Below are 18,423 nucleotides of genomic sequence, written 5' to 3' on the forward strand. Positions count from 1 at the left end.
CACAGACACATTCAGGGGACACCTTAGACTTATATTACATCTTTTAAAAACATAATCTAGGGCACCTTTAATTAATTTAATCAGTTAAAAGATGTCTGTGCAACACACACACAAAAAATATTCGGAAAAATATATATTTTTTTGTATATACAATGAAAGTAAATGGCGTTCAATGCTGTTTTGCACCCCACTGACTTTCATTATACAGGTTATTATATATTAACAGTGAAATATTATTATTTAATTTAATAAATTCAATATATATATTAATGTTTTATAAATTTTTTATTTATTTAGATTTTAATTAAGACAGTATTCTCATTACTTTTCCAAGCCTGGAAATGACTCCAGGTTTTCTATGACCATGGAAACCATGGGGAACCTCTATCGCACTGGCCTGTGAAACATCAACAAAAATGACTTACAGCATCTTGTACATACTGAAACAGAAGGTACAAAACTCCTTTTTTCCAGAGAACTTCAATAACCTCAAAGCTCACCACAGCAATAAGACACATGCCACAGAGGAACTCCTCACTAACAAAACCTGTGACCCCGTCTGACATATTTGTCAGTGATATTTCTACTGGCCCTTGCCTTGTCCTCAGGGTATGCTAAAACTAAGATTAATGTGCACCTTATGGAGGAGCTTCTTCATATGATGCACAGGAGCTGATTTTTAATTGTGTGAAATGGAGAGCGTGACTGTGCATGTAGATGGGGAGAGACTCACGCGTCCACGTCTGCCAGGAGCTCCAGCTTGCTGGGGAAGATCTCAGACAGGAGCACACGCGTGAACGAACGGCCCAAAGACTCCAACTGAGACTCTAAGTGCTAAGAAAGAAAGAAAGAAAGAAAGAAAGAAAGAAAGAAAGAAAGAAAGAAAGAAGAGGAGTTGAATACTGATGGTTACACATATTTACATAAACACAATTTCATGCACAGAGCTCAAGGTCAGCGAGAACAGCCCACATCAAAGATTGAAGGAGGAAAGAGAACAGAAAATCATTACCACCAAGAATTCCCAAATTTACTGAAGAACAAGAAAACCGCTTCCTATCGCCTAATGAGAAATCTTCACAGGACCGCTGATGCAGAATGTGTGTAAACAGCTTGTGTAAACCCTTTATGTTCTTCAAAGCTTTAGTAACCACCATCAGCTCTGTGCTGCTAACATAAATGGCCAGTTAGCTTGATTTTTTATTTTTTCATTAAAAATGTGTTGTTGCCTTGATTTATTAGTAATTGATTTATACTTATTTATTTGGTCTGCACAAAGATCTGAACTGGGATGCACAATATATTAGTACCATATTGGTTATTGACCAGCATTTTTTTTTTTTTTTTTTTTAAATATCAGATACCATTGGATTGTATATTTAATTGTTCATGCCGACTTCTATTTTTTCATTTAGATTATCTTTGCCATCATCTAAAACCAAAAATGACCGTGATTTTAACAGTAAAAGACTGTAAAAATGCTGCAGTGAAAAACTGTCAATTGGTTTACAGAAAGTTTCCGTACTATATACGGTAAATAACTGTAATAGATCTAACGGTACATTTAATGTAATTTTACGGTAAAATACCGTTAAATTCAGTTTTTGGAAGTGAAAAATAACAATTCATTGTAAAATTTACAGTGAAAAAACGTAAATTGACATTCCCACAATTCCCTGCGTGACACTTCACATTTGATATATTTTCGTTGAAATAACTCTTTCTTCTTAGGTTTTCTCATTTTTTTCTAATCAGTTATGTACATTAGGGTTTTATGTTACATCTAATGTTGTTAAACTAATGTTTATTGCATTTTTAAAATTTCATGCATGTTACCATGATGGTGTTTAGTGTGTGTGTAAATGACACTGTGCGCACCTTCTATATATTAGTGTTGTCCTCCTCAGCTTGTGGAAAAGCTGCTTGTGATGAACTTTGATTCATCATGTGACTCTTATCACCACTGTGTTTGGTGACTGTCAGTGTATTATAAAGGTACAAAACAGATATTAGTACTTCATTAGGTTGGTAAATTAACATTATATCAGTTAATGAAATACGTTATTTTACCGTAAATTTAACAGATTTTTTTTTACGTTGCTACTTTATTTTTTACGGTAAAGTTCTGGCAACCACAGCTGCCGGTTTTTTACCGTAATTTTTACTGGGATTTTTTTTTACTGTGTAAATTTAATATAATAATTAACACTTAAATGTGCAATCTCAAAATAAGTATTCATTTCTAATACTGTAATGAATTATAATGGTGTGATGCCTAAATTCACTTGTAGAGTTTAAAACAATGTTTTATATTAAATTTATTTAGACAAAATTGTAATATAATTTTATCAGTTATCAGTCATAAGAAAATCAATCAATCAATCAATCAATAAATATATTATCAGCATCAGACAGAATTCTAATATTGATGCATCTCGAAATTGAGTATATTATGAGAGACTTCTGGCTCTCCTAGTCATAAAAAAAACAAAAACATTTATGACATTTCAAAGACAGTAGGACATTTTTGAGGTGATTTATCACTGAACATTTCCCATTGCCCATATCATCTGATCATGATCCAGCTCAATTTTAGCCTAAGCCTGTACAGAGCACTGCTGTCCTGTTTAAAAGATCTGTCTTATCTGACTCTCTGTTAAAAATGATATTGAGATGATTCACTGTCTTGCAGTTTGTCACGCTAAGACATTTTCCCATGTCAGTTCAATTTCTACATTGGCATCTCTAAGATAATGTCACAGCTGAACTAAAGTCTGGGACAAGATTATCCGCTCATAAGAAAAAGGGATGAATGGGATAATTTGGTATAGAAAGCCAATCAAAATTCTCACCAAAATAATAATACAATCAATTTTTTTTTTTGTTATGGCTGATAACTGATAATATACTGCATGAAATATGAGTATTCTGTAAATATATCATCAGATAATAACTATATCCAAATAACTGATGTGGTCCCAATATATTGTGAATCCTTATATAATATACTCATTTTTATCTGATACAAATTAAGGTAAAATTTTGAAACCCTTTCTTTTCAAGTTTGCAATGTTTTTGTTTATATTTTAGTGAAAAATGTCAGCAGAATAGAATCACATTTATTCCGTGTTAATGATTTACACTTTCACAGATCACCTGTGGTATCGTTTTACCTTGATATACACATATATATAATATTATAATATAAAATCTTTGACTTTATAGGAAAACTTGCTGCTAAATTGTGTAAATTACTGACAAGTACAATGAGTGCTGTTGTTACACTTTATCCCACTACCAGTGATGCTAGTGGCACAGAAATTACAAACTTCACATTTAATTTAAGAACAACAGAAGTCAAATGTGGTCCCTACTACAATATCAAACAAGTGAGAGTGTGTGTATAAACACATTCTAATGCACCTTTCATTTGTTCATTATCCATCAATGCTAATTATTCATTCCCCAGTGATAGGCAGAAGGAACGTGAATAATAACACACATCTTGCTCATTTCAGGATAAAGTGATGCATTACCAGACTCTCCCCACACACTTTGAAGTGTGAAACCCAGTGGACCACAAATATTACCAGCAAAAACCTCCAGACATCAGTGAGGAGGCATTCAGGTGAACGGGCAGCTTCAAAGCACAACCATATATTATATAAAAAATAAAAAAAAGGAAAAGGAAGGGAGAGGAACTGTGGGTCGGACAAGGGGAAGTAGACTCTGCTCCTCTTCTCCAAACAAATTTTATGAAATTAGCTGGCTTAGGTCACATTTGCTCTTCACTGTTAAGCCAGTATGTTTTATGTGACAAAGAACATGCAGGGATGTGTTACATAGACCCAGAGACATTTCATAAATAAATGCATTTGATTTAATACTCCGGCTCTGTATGTTTTCGAATCACTCTCGCGTTACTTTGATGTCATACACCGAACGTTCTGTGTAACGCCACTTCAAGTCCAACAAGCCGGTTCACCCGATTCGTTCAAAACGTGGATTCAGAAATTGTGTTGCTTGGAGACGAGCATTTCAGCTTTGTCTTTATATTTTCGTTGGCAAAATTGAGCAAAACAGACAATATTGTGTCTAAAATAATAATATTAACTTTTGATTTATTGAACTGTTGTATAAAATCAGTATCACAGTTGCACTCGTGCTATTCTGGACAGAAAAACAGCACTCCTGCGATATTGCACTCGTTGCTCTTGTGATATAGTTTATATGATGTAAATCTCAAAAACTCAATATCAGATGACCTACATAGGTCTGGGGTGGGGCAAGTGCATTAAATGCTTTAATAATTTTAACGCATATTAATTAATCTAATTAACAGGTTAGCCCTAATATTATATATATATATATATATATATATATATATATATATATATATATATATATATATATATATATATATATATATATATATATATACATACACAGTGCTTCCCACACATAGACTTTACTTGGGCCGGCCGCCCACGTATTATAACGGCTGCCCAAGTATATTTGGAGACACATTTTTGCTTTTATTATTTTTATCCTCTTATACTTTTATATCCGCGCAAGATAATGAAACCATCCGCGATCGATAAACTAGTTGTTTCATACCTGCTTGTTATGTGTGCGTCAGAACTGTTTACTCCTGCTAACATTCCCACGGGTGCTGCATGTTGCAAAGTCACAAGGGCCGCTGTTGCGCGTTCTACACAAAGGTTCTACAAGCTCGCGCAACAGCGCTTCAGACTGCTTCAAAGTGATTCTCAATCAATGAAAAGTGCAGATTTATGCCAAGCGATTGCTAATGAACTCAAGTTGATGAATTATTACAATGTCTACTTTATGGCCTTTATATAAAATGTTTTATACGGTTGTAAGAATCTGAAGGATCAGCCTGCAATAGTACAGACATTTCAAAATAAGAGTACCTGTGTATTTCGGGCTTGTTTATAATTAAAAGTCACACATTAAGTTTTTTCTTTTTCTTTTGGGCATTATTGGTATTTTGGTTACACAATAAATTGTATTTAATTTGATTTCCTTTTAATTCATAGTAAATTATTGTAGTCTCCCTCACAGGAAGAAAAGACTAAGAACATTATTTGACACATATATTATTCATTTTATACATTTTACTAGTAAAATCTGTGTCTTATTCACTGAGAGAGACACTATATGACAGCAAGGAGAACATAGGAAAAGGTGAACCATTTAAATGCTGTAATTTTGCATAATTTACAATGCATAATAATGCATAATATTAGTATGTAATTAAATGTAATATGCTATGTAATTAAAATTAATTTCAATAAATAAAAATACTGTTAAAAATCACACATTATTTGTTTGTCACATGTAGTAGACAATTTTTGTGCCACGGGTAATAGGAGGATTTTTCGCCCGGCTACCACCGCAAGTATATTTCAAACCTGTGGGAAGCACTGTGTATATATATATATATATATATATATATATATATATATATATATATATATATATATATATATATACACGGAAAAAAAAACATTTGTCAAGAGCTACAGAGATCTCTGTAAGAATCACCATCCACTACTATCTGTTTGTCTAGGTGCTGAATTCATCCCACTCGTCTTCTTTATGCATACCAATTGAAAATTGCTCTTACAGAGAGGCAGTTGTTCTGGATCTTTACCCTTCAGACTTTATCACCTATGGATGTGAAGCATTATTTAATGTGATGTTTTAATTATTATTATTTTTTTGTTATTATTACGCATGTATGTATATGTTTTTTTTTCTCTCTTTTTCTCTCCATTTACAATATATGATTGTGGATGTAACTTTGTGATGTGGTGTTAATGAGGTATTCAGTCATTCAGCTTGATTGGAAATTGATGATTCTTTACTGTAATTGGTCATGTTATTATTTTAAATGCAACGGAGACCGAAACGCTGCTAATAAATATTTTTGATATGGTTTTGCAAGTATTGACAGTGTACGGGATTCTTTTTGTTTTCTTAGAATTTGGACTTTTTTGGTCTTCTTTCCAACGCACCTATCCATGTGCGAAGTCATTATTATGAGAAAATTTCCAATAATTATAAGAAAGTTTCTCATTATTACAAGAAAGTATCTCATTATTATGAAAAAACTCCTAATTATGAGAAAGTTTCTCATTATTATGACTTACAGAATTATATTTTTTACTCAACTGTGGTGGAAATGGGCTTCTATACAGAACCAATCGCCCATAGCACAATCAGACATGCATTGTGTCTGATGAGACGAGAAAGGGAGAAAAAGCTGCCAAAACCAGGCCAAATCCAAATACACACAATTCAACAGATGAAAAGAGGCAGAGAACAAAGAGAGGAGGATTTGAAGGGAAAGAAGAAGAGGAAGAAGAGAGGGAGATGACCTGCCCCCTCCCAAAACAATCGATTAATGCCCCTGGTGAACTCTCCTCTCAGCCAAATGCCGCAGGGTGTGTTTCTTTCAGTGCAGGTGCAAGACTGAACTGAGCAAGGAAGACAGACATCTTTACACTAACAGGAAACATATTGTATAACAAAGGGTAGCAGATGGTCTTACCTCCAAAATTTTGGGGTTGCCCTGACGGCCAAGGGTGCCTAGGATGAGGCCCCATCTCTGGGCCGAGCGAGCTCTCTCTATAGCCTGCAGTCTCGTGGCCCGCATTGCCTCATGGTCATAATACTCTCGAGAAAACACTTTACTGTATGGGTCATACCTGCAGATATGGAGGACAACAAATGATTTACAAACAATAAAATACTAAAAAAAAGAAAGAAAGAAGAAACTGTAACTAAAGCTAAATGTAAAAAGCTGAAGTTCAGCTAAATGTTTCATTACCCTTCAACATTAAAAAGTATTAATTCAAATATAAATGTATTATAAAACAATTTGATTCAACATCAATAACTAACAATGGCTAAATCTGGTCAATTAAATTGAGATATTTCTTCTTTGCTGGATTTGTAGATCAAAAATTAAAGGCTATGAGTTATAGTAATACCGATGCTTGCTTTAGCAAAATAAATAAATAAAAAAGTGTACAATTGCACATTTGTTTACCTGTAGGCAGGTATCTCTGGGTTGGCAATCATGATGGATTCCAAATGAAACCTTCCATCCCCAAGATAGCTATAGACAGAAACACAACTCTATCAGAGAGAAAGTCTGAGTGGGCAGGAAGAATAAATCTCTCCTAACTCCATTCTCCTTCTGGGATTTGTGTAAGAAAATATAAAGGCCAATGGGTCTCGGACTCGCAAACCAGAGCAGCACCCTTCTAACATTCAGCAAGCAATCTGGGCAAGACCTACTCATTTCGAAGTCACAGCAACATTAACCAGCCGGATAGCGAGTCACAGACACGGAGGCTGATGGGCTACAATCCAGATACTCCACAAATAAACCTGCGTGATATGATTAGGTCATGACGCGGACAGCACGCAAACAGAACTCAACACACTAATTTTCCTTGGCCGGGCAGTCAGGAGAAGACCTGCCACAGGTAATGGGAGTATAGATTAAGCTGGCAAACCTGATGGATGCCCTGGGGAACGCAGCCACAATTAGAAAGGCTAATTAAGACATGTTTATGAAACACTATGGGACATACTGTGGGTGGGTTCCCCCTGGGCCCGCTGGAGCAAAGGCTAAACCTGCCATACTTCACTCTCACACACATACAGTGACAGAAAAACACTTTTTAGCATTCATTCTCCTTGTCCCTCAAACATAAAAAACTGTTTTGCTGCCATGAGGTCTTGTACCTGCTGGATTAAAGGGTAAGTTTACCCAAAAATGACATTTCTGTCAGTAAGTACCAAGCGGCAACCTCCCTCAGTTTCTCGTGAAGCCAATACGGAAGTGACTGAAACTGCGATTCATTGACTGGCCGCTAGGGACAGGCTCCAGAAGAGAGCAGAATCTCATTGAGTCCCATGTTAAAAAGGCCAAGTTTACAGCAGAAAAAATACATGTTTACAGTCTGGTTCAAATTGTGGTTTTAGTCTATACTGCTAATTTTGCCCTTCATGACAACTCTGAGGGGGGTGATTTTTTTTATAACACATCCATTTAAATTATATTAAGCCTTAAAGTTTTGCATAATTAAGGGTGTGGTCACTTGAGTGACAGGTAGATTGCCTCAGCTAATTCCAGCCACTGAATTTCAGCCGTATTTGTACTTTTTTCTCTCTTTTTTTATACAATTATAAAATATGGCTAGCTGCATTAATAGTCGAGACTGATGTGCGTCTGTGTACATGTGCTCGTATGCGGCAGATAAACCGAACACACGTTGTTGGATCGTGGCACTGGCCAAAAGTTCCTGAGATTTACTACAATGACAATAGCAGGAGGATATAAAAACTCCGACAGCACTGCTTGGATATTATAACAAAAACTGCTGCACTATTTTGAAAATTTATACTTTGGACACGGGCTCATTTGTTTGTGAGATATATATGATCACAGACAGTTTCACAACATAAACGCTGCTCAGATTGCATTATTTCTTGAAGAACGATGATGGAGAGCAGATCATTCAGAAGAAATGTGATGCAAACAATGGATAATATATCAATATTTCATGGATTTAACGCTTTCGTGGACAATAAGTACTGTTTTTTGTTTTGCAATGGACATTTTACCCAAGTGCCACGGATTGGATTCATCTCGTGATCTCTATTTCATTATAAAGGTATGAAGTTCCGTTTGATTTTTCATGTTTTTATTTGCACACCCTACACAAATTAATTACTGGTGTTGGAGTATCTATATCTTTAAAAAAAAAATAACAACATAGATTGACAGTAAAGCTTTAGAACTTTCTAATGATATAACTTGTTATCTTTTATTATTATTTTAGATAGTATCTAAGATAGATAGCTCTTGCTAACATGGTCACGTCGAGCTAGGCGGGCGTGGTTTAAGCAACCAGTCATTCCAAACCTGCAAGACCAAATTAAGATATTTTTAATGAAATCAGAGGTTTTTTTTTTTATCTCCCATAGAAAGCAACGAAATTACCACATTCAAGGTCCAGAGAAGTAGTAAAGACATCGTTAAAATAGTCAATGTGGCTACAGTGGTTCAACCTTAATGTTTTGATGCGTCGCAAATACTTTTTGTGCGCAAAAACATAAAAATAACGACTTTATTCAACAATTTTGCCTCTTCAGTCAGTCTGCTACGCAGTTGACGGAGTGAACGCAGTGCAGAGCTTCCATGTTCTACGTCAGAACGCCGGCTCATTATTGTCCGGCTCCTGCATCAGCATCACACGCAGCATCGGCCAATACTGAATAACTAAATTTTTTAAATTGCCCCATATACAGTACAATAGCCAGGGTTCCCAAGATCGTTCTTCAAATAAAATAACTAATCAAAATAACACCGTCTACACCATGACAAATACGTGATATTACAGTGAAATGATGCCAAAAACTGATGCCTTCCTACGTCCTTATACTGTATTACCTGCAAAGGCAGCATTTTTTAGCTGTCGGACACAGTCATTCACCAAAAAACTCCCCCTCCACATATTTTTCGCATTCCTTTATATGTTGCTGTAATTAAAGACACCAGCTTTCCCGGATTACCGCACTGTCTCCTTCAAGGGCCTCTATTACAAATATTACATTTATGGCAGAGGCTATAAACTCTAAGAGGTTCCACGGCTCAGCTTTTAATGGTATAACTTAAACGGCCACAAATTGATGCATTTCATAGAGATGGCACTACTGAGAATACAAGATTAGAAATGGCCCAATTTGCAGGTCTAAAAACTGCTTTTCACAGCACCGACCCATTCACCCACAGTTCAGTTCATTATGCCTTTAGCAATGAGACGGAGTTGCCTCTTGTTTCAGAAGAAATCCCAAGTGGAAACCGGAGGTCTGCGTGAAGACCTGTAGCATTCATCAAATTTTATTAAATACAGAGCGTTTTATGGTCCACCCAACTCAACAGAGACTTTATGAAGGTGCCAATCGGTCATTTTTCAGCACAATGCTGCAATCTTCTTCTCCGTAGGACTTTATTCAGACCTCCGGCCAACATATTACCTCGTATGCGAAAGTCAGGCTCTGTATAAGCTTAATAAGCTGTTAATTATATGGTGGTGATTCGGCTTTGCAATATAACATCACATTACTACACTGTGGGTGTCAGAGAAAGTTTTTAATTTGCAGAGGGTGAGGGCAAAAAGTAAATGATCTGTGAAAGGCTATTTGCATAATAGCCGTGTCAATTTGGGGGTCAGTGACAGGGCCACTTTTGTGTGTCTAAAGTTGACAGACGCCCTGATGAAGAGGTGATGGGTGAAAATTAAAGAACACACACATCAATTCTCTTCCTTCTGCTCCCTTCAAACACACAATAACATTCATCAAAGACTCTGCATGCTGGATTAAGAGGAAGAAAACACAAACACACACCTTTTTAGTGTGTAGACACACACAGACAGGAGGTTTCCTTCTATCTCACAAAAGCAGAGCTTGCTGCTCACAGCCGCTGTGTGATACAGAGTCTCATCTCCGTGTTACAACAGCACTTGACACGCTCCTCATTAATGACAGCATGAAACTGCATTCGCAACGCATTTAACTTACGTAATGTGACATTTCATAGAGAAACAATATTCAGTAGGAAAAAAATGTAGGGAGGGTCTTGATGCTATCCATAAAGATTTGACTGGATTGTAAAAAATTGGATATAATATTATTGGTTGGAATTATTTTTCCTACCCATGAGGCCTTGGTCATATCACCTGAAAAGTTGTTTCAAAGGAAGTGAAGGTTATTTTGAAGAAAGCCTATAAAAATGTTTGTTTTTTTTTGTAACAATAACATGAATTAGTGAATTTGTGCACAAAGTGATATATATATATATATACACACACACACATATACAGTACAGTCCAAAAGTTTGGAACCACTAAGATTTTTTATGTTTTTAAAAGAAGTTTCGTCTGCTCACCAAGGCTACATTTATTTAATTAAAAATACAGTAAAAAACAGTAATATTGTGAAATATTATTACAGTTTAAAATAACTGTGTACTATTTAAATATATTTGACAAAGTAATTTATTCCTGTGGCATTATACACTACTGTTCAAAAGTTTGGGGTCAGTAAGAATTTTTATTTTTATTTTTTTGAAAAGAAATTAAAGAAATGAATACTTTTATTCAGCAAGGATGCATTAAATCAATCAAAAGTGGCAGTAAAGACATTTATAATGTTACAAAAGATTAGATTTCAGATAAACACTGTTCTTTTGAACTTTCTATTCATCAAATAATCCTGAAAAAAAATATTGTACACAAATATTTTGTACAATTGTACACATTAAATGTTTCTTGAGCAGCAGATCAGCATATTAGAATGATTTCTGAAGGATCATGTGACACTGAAGACTGGAGTAATGATGCTGAAAATTCAGCTTTGCCAACACCGGAATAAATTACTTTGTAAAATATATTTAAATAGTACACAGTTATTTTAAATTGTAATAATATTTCACAATATTACTGTTTTTTACTGTATTTTAATTAAATAAATGTAGCCTTGGTGAGCAGACGAAACTTCTTTTAAAAACATTAAAAATCTTAGTGGTTCCAAACTTTTGGACTGTACTGTATATGTATATATATATATATATATATACACACATATATACATACATACATATATATATATATATATATATATATATATATATATATATATATATATATATATATATATATATATATATATATATATATATATATATATATATATATACAATATATCAAAAATAAAGCACAACCTTGAATACCTTATTAATTTCATTACATGAAACATTACATTACTTTAAAACATAATAAAAATATATAAGTAGACATTCCACATTTTATGGAGACTTTCCATAGACGTAATGGTTTTATACTGTGTAAATTGTATATTCAATCCCCTAACCCCACCCCTAAACACAACCTTGTCATTTATAAGATGTTTTCCTCATGGGGATCAAAAAAAATGTCCCCACAAGGTTAAATATTTCTGGTATTAATATCCTTGTGGAGAAACGTGGTCCCCACAATGTAGGGTATACCAGGACCACACATAAACACAAATAAATACACACACACACTTATTCTCATTCGAACATAGTGCTACTACACATACTCAAGATGGGCTAAAATCTTTTTCCTTACATGACGGCATTCACATGCTTCTCCAGGCGAGGTGAGGTGCACCCGAGGATCTCCCCAGGAGAGAGCGGCCGACACTGAGGTACTAACACTTCGTAATCTGGCTTCAGCTCTGCACTGGCTGCCTGAGAAGAGAAAGAAAAGGGATGCTGAGCCCAAAGAAGCAAATTTTCAACCAATAAGGTGTGTCCAATCTGAAACCACTCCACATGTTTTCAGCTTTCCTGAAAAGGCAGTTCTGGGTTGGAAAAAAGGCTCCACATCCATCCCTTATATCAGCGGGCACTGAACCAGGAACCACTAATGTCAGAGGCCCCAAGGCAGGATAATATTTGCACCAAATGAAGTTTTAATGAAAAGGGCAGTCTTATCTTTGGGTTATTTTGGAGCAATTTTTTGCTGGTGAACAAACTGGACAGATTTTGGAAGCCTCAGTATTAACTTTTAATACTTAAAAGTATTAAAATATAAATATTAAAATACTTAAATTCACTACCATTCAAATGTTTGGGGTCCGTAAGATTTGGTTCAATGTTTTTGAAAGTGTCTTATGCTCACAAAAGCTGCATTTCTTTGATCGAAAATACAGAAAAAACTGTAATAGTGTGAAATTATTATATTTTTAAAATATAATTTATTCCTATCATGGCAAAGCTGAATTTTCAGCATCATTACTCCAGCCTTCAGTGTCACATGATCCTTCAGACATTTTTTATTATTATGAATTTAGAAAACAGGTGTGCAGACAGGAAAACAGCTTTTTTTTTTTTTTTTTTTTTTTTTAAATCATGTTTTTTTTCATATATTTTTTCAACAATAAATGTCTGTACTGCCACTTTTGATCAATTTAATGCATATAAATGAAAGTATAATTAAAAAAATAAATAAATTTCAACACTTTTGTATATTGTAATTTTAGGGTGTGTTCACATTTTGGTTTGGTTGACCAAAAAAGAAACCCTTTTATTCATGGTCCGATTAGTTCAGATTGGCAATTTTATCACCGAACCAAAATACATCAAACCGAAAGGCACAGGGACACGTTCACAACCTGATTGGTTGGATTTTATGACGTATTGCCTATTTTGAGACGGAACTAACCGAACATCCAAAACAATTCTGTGTGCTGAGGCAAATGCACTTGTTGTGTGTGCGTAGCCTACATATGATGGTATTTTGGCCAGCTGAGAACTTGTGAAGAGCTTATAAAATGTGTAAAGGAGTCAAAACAGCGGCGGGAATCCCTCCGTCACACACACACAAAGGATCTGCTGCGTGGAGATGCGCGTCTAATGCCTATGATGGGCAAATTCGCGACTATGACGAGAAAAAAAAGATATGCGTGAGGATTCGGTCCATTTTAGGGTCTCATCTTCCTGTTTTTGGTTCGTTTACATGTCTTTAGTCCGTGTTGCGTTCATATATCATTCGAACCGCACCAGAGTTTATTTGGAAGTGGACCGAGACCCATCTTTTCAGTGGTCTCAGTCCGCTTGTTTGGTGCGCACCAGGGTTCGGATGGCAGCGTTCACACATGTTCAAATGAACCGCACTAACAGAGCAATCGCACCAGGGTTCGTGTTAATCGAAGCATACATGACAAGTGTGAACGCACCCTTATTCATTATATACATAAACATGAAAAGCTCCTGATGCCAAAGTGTTTGTTTGTGGCCAGGTTATGTTGTAATATAGTCAGTGGGAACATGGTCTGTTTCTGAGAGAAGTTTGCAGATCTAGCTGAGCACCGGCTCCGGAACGTGCAATGACACCTTTTCTTTGGAAAAGAGGTAGGAGAGACAGATACAATCAGAGGAAGAGTCATCCAGCACATCTCCCAACACCTACAGGCTTTCCTTTCCAACAAAAAGGAAGCAAAGAAATTGCGCCAAATAAATTAAGACAAAAAAGCTGCAGTAATGCAACGGGGGTGGAGACATTACGGTTAAGATTTTGTTTTTGATGAGCAGAGAGATTAACAAAAACACATGCATTCGCACCGCTCTGACCCCCAGCACCCACCCAGAGCAAGAGAACGAGCCTACACACATGATACACAGGCCGTGCTATTTCCAGAAATAACATGGGTCATTTTTAGGCAGGAGGGTGAAACCGACAGCGAGGAAGAGAGGGCGAAACAGGAAAGAAAAAAAAAAAAGAGGAAGGGAAGAAAATCTCACACTTATGTAAGGTGGAGTGCTGAGTGCAACATGACTTCTGATAATTCCTCCTCTTGTGCAGTTCAAAATAACTTTAACTGCATTTCACACCCACATACACAAACACACACTGTTATAGGAGCAAACACACACACACAGGCAGCCGTATATGCTGTCAGAGACCTTGAAGCAGGAAGGTAAGTGATAGAGAGAAAGAGACAGTAAACGAATCAGAGAATATCTTTAACCGCAGGGAATGGTTATCATTGAGTAAGAATCGGGGGGGGGTCAAAGGTCACCTGCAAAGCAGCCACAAACTGGATGGTGCTGACGAGGGCGAGCGAATGGCCAGGAGGGAAGTTAAACCTGAGTGTGTCCAGGAAGTGGGCAGTGTCGATCTGGATGTCCACAAACACGTACAGCATCTTGATGCCCTCAGTCGAGTCTATGGGGACTGAAGACACAAACAACATTAGCATACTTCACACAACACACGTGAATTATTATTCTATTCGTAGGTAGACTGTCTATTTTTTTCTGTAACTCTAAATTTGCAGTTTAACCCCGTAAAACCCAAATATAGAAAAAAATTAGCAACATTTTTTTGACCTCTCAGATATTGTTTTAGGAGGCCTCTGATGTAGAAATTAAAGATTTTTCACATTTTTTACATTTTTGTAAGTTTTTAGGGAAATGTTGTAATATTGCAACGTTGGGCCTAGTTAGGAGCAGAATCTCTGTATTTGTACTCACTTTGTCTGAACAGATATACAGAGCATTACACATTCATTTGCAGGGTTGCCCCATAACAGAGTAATAATCACACAACAATCATATTCTTTTATGAATAAGCATTTATTAATAAAAATATTGAAAAAAAATGTATTTATAAAACTTTTTCTTCTATCACTTTCAATGTGGTTTGAATGAAGTCTGTGTTTTGCAGTGATAGTCCCTAAGACAGTTCTTTTCATCTGAGAAGCACATGCGAACATTGCACTTGTGTGTTTGTTTATCCATTATTGCAGTGTCTGCAGCAAACTCTCTTCGTCTTTACTGGGAAATGTGCAATCATGTCTTTGCTACATTCAATGGGGGGTGGTCTGATGACATCTTGGCATTCTGAAATGGAAAAAGTAAAAAAAAAAAAATAAGTGAATAATACATATGGGTCTTATATTGTAGTAGATAAACTGAAAGAATAGACAGGGTGGTAGACCATGTGTCGAGGGTAGAGATCTAAGTATATTATCCATCAAAGTATTATAATTTCAATGCAAATGCTAATCAAAATTCCTCTACTACATTCAAACAATACTGTTTGGCAGGCCTATTATGCAACAGATACCCCCCCCCCAAAAAATCCAGAACATTCAAAGCCTGTTTTTCTATCTGCTATAACTGCTACTTGGGCAACACTCATAAAAAATCTTGTAGAATTACAACAAGGACTTAATCTCTGCAGGAACACACCAAGCCGACGGTCGGCCGTCTGGAAGTTTTTCTTCGTCGGCCGACTAAGTTTCCTCAGTGTGTTCCACACCGTCGGTTGAAGTTGGTCCTCGTCGGCTTTTTTTCCTGACTATTTGACATGTAGAATCGGCGTCGGGCCGTCGGCGAGAGACAGAACTCTGATTGGCTGTGTAGTATAGCATACCAGTCAGTTCACGAGAATATAAGCAAAAGTTATGAAAGCAAGCAAATAAGTCATGACGGCACAGACAGAAGGTTGTTCCAATTTTACGTCATATTACCTGAGCACTCGAATGCACGAATATTTTCATAATAACATGAGCGGAGTGGAATAAAGAACATGATCAGCATGATTGATATTCAAAACGGTAAGCAAGCCCTGCTTTATTTATGGTTTGTATACATGTAGTCATAGTTTCGCTTTCCGTTTTTGAATGACGAATATAGACAAATATATCTGCTTAAATAGACAGATATCTCATTTATACGCAGGCGCAGAACGCGTGTGCTAGTTGACAGTCGGCTGAAGTTCTTTCGGTGTGTTCAAGCACATATTTTTTCCCAGACGCAGCCAACGTGAGCCAACCCCGCAGTCTGCTTTCGTCGCCATTAGTTCGTCGGCGTCGGCTTGGTGTGTTCTGGCCTTAAAAATCACATTTGATTAATGTTTTCCAAAATAACTAAATATGCAGCCTATGTGTTCTGTAATAAACTCAAAAAATATGTAAGGAATTTTACTTACTTGAATCTTGACAAATCCAGTCATGTAAAAAAAAGAGATGAGCTCAACCTGAAGTTTGCAGGTACAGTAAGTTCATGGCCAGATGACCGGACCTATAAACACTTCTTATATCCAATAGCATTGTGAGGACAAACAATAGAACCCGTTAACTATGTAAATGTGGTCTTGAGAAAAAAAAAAAAACATTTGCAGGCCTTTTTTTTTAAATTGTTGAAAGTGATGTCGTAATTCCGCAACATTGGGCTTTACAGGGTTAACATGGTTTATGCTACAGACATGAATGATCCCTTAAAGAGTTGAAAGAGTTTCAAAAATGAAAATTCTATCATTAATTACTCAACCTCATGTTGCTCCAAACCCGTAAGACTTTCGTTCATCTTCAGAACACAAATGAAGATCTTTTTGATGAAATCTGAGCGATTTCTGTCACTCCACTGACAGCTACTTAACTACCATTTTGATGCTTCAAGAAGTTCATAAAGAGGTCGTAAAACTAATCTATATGAATTGAGCGGTTTAGTCCAAATTTTCTGAAGAGACACGATTGCTTTATACGCCGAACAGATTTAACTTCACTTTAAACATCCATCAACTCACACGTCAGTTGTGGTAAACAGAAGCTCAAGCATGTTTGCATGACGTGAGAGAACCAGTGAGGTTCATTCTTGTGTGTTACGCAGCACATTTGAGCTTCCGCAAGAACCAATGAGGTTTGTTCTCCTAATTTGGAATAAACCGCACAATTCATATGGATTAGTTTTGCGATATCTTTATGAACTTTTTGAAGTGTCGAAAAGGTAGTTGCATAGCTGTCAATGAAGGGACAGAAATTGCTCAGATTTCATTACAAATATCTTTTGTGTTCTGAAGATGAACTAAAGTCTTATGGGTGATGAACAATATGAGGGTGAGCAAATGATGGCAGAACTTTCATTTTTGGGTGAAATAATCCTTAAAATCAAATGGTGAATTCAAGCCTTTCTGGAATATTTGCATTTATGAGTTGGGAAGCCATAATTATGAAGACAGATGCATTCAAATAACTTTGCTCGGAGCAAGATGGTGATGTACCTTGTCTACAAAACAAAACAAAACAAAAAACAAAACAAAACAAAACAAAACAAAACAAAACAAAACAAAACAAAACTGTAAGATTTTTAACTCCTACAAAATAATTAATAAAGAATGTGTGTAGAATCAGGTGAGTTTTTCCTTTATGTTTTGATTCTATTTTTGAAAATGTAAACTGAAAAAAAAAGAAGATGTAAACTGAACTGACTACTTTCAAAATCGTAAACCAGCTTGTTTTAAAAATGTAAACAAACAAACAAAAAATCATTACATTCTTTTGAACAAATATATAAATATAATCACTGCATCCATTGTGTTCTTTGAGATTTTTTTTTTTTTTTAACTGATGCTCCCTGATGCCCAACATGGAAACTTGCGGCTCAAAGAAAATCTTGCGTGTCCCCACTCATATGTACAACAATGTGGTGTTGCATACATGTGCATCCAACTTGTAAAATATGATCCTTTCCGATATCGTTTGAACGCACCAACAGACTTAAGATTTTCACCTGGCTGATAAAACTGGCACAAAAATGTCTTAAAATCACCATCATAAGAAGAAGATCACAACAGGAGAACGGTTTTGGTCTGCATAATGAAAGCAAAAACAATATTGGGTCTCAATGACTGTCATTGTATGAAAGAAAAAAAGACATTTTTAAAAAAATTCTGAGTACATAAGAAAGAATTCACATTTGGAACAACATGAGGTTCAGTAAATAATGACAGAATTTTCATTTTAGACTATCCCATAAAGATGCATTTG

The 18,423-nt window shown here is 35.8% G+C and overlaps 1 protein-coding gene across 3 annotated transcripts in view; it reads right to left on the reverse strand.

Moving 5' to 3' along the window:
- dph1 (diphthamide biosynthesis 1) overlaps positions 1-18,423 on the reverse strand; it is a 120,891-nt gene that overhangs the window by 24,381 nt on the left and 78,087 nt on the right. For all 3 annotated transcript variants that reach the window (XM_048160199.1, XM_048160197.1, XM_048160198.1), the window contains 5 exons: positions 14,671-14,825; positions 12,216-12,337; positions 7,079-7,147; positions 6,578-6,734; positions 734-834 (listed from right to left, as the gene is read on the reverse strand). In XM_048160199.1, coding sequence (XP_048016156.1) covers positions 734-834; positions 6,578-6,734; positions 7,079-7,147; positions 12,216-12,337; positions 14,671-14,825 — 604 coding nt within the window. The remainder of the gene's footprint in view (positions 1-733; positions 835-6,577; positions 6,735-7,078; positions 7,148-12,215; positions 12,338-14,670; positions 14,826-18,423) is intronic.

The sequence above is a fragment of the Megalobrama amblycephala genome, linkage group LG16 (genome assembly GCF_018812025.1).
Source record: "Megalobrama amblycephala isolate DHTTF-2021 linkage group LG16, ASM1881202v1, whole genome shotgun sequence".
NCBI lineage: Eukaryota > Metazoa > Chordata > Actinopteri > Cypriniformes > Xenocyprididae > Megalobrama > Megalobrama amblycephala.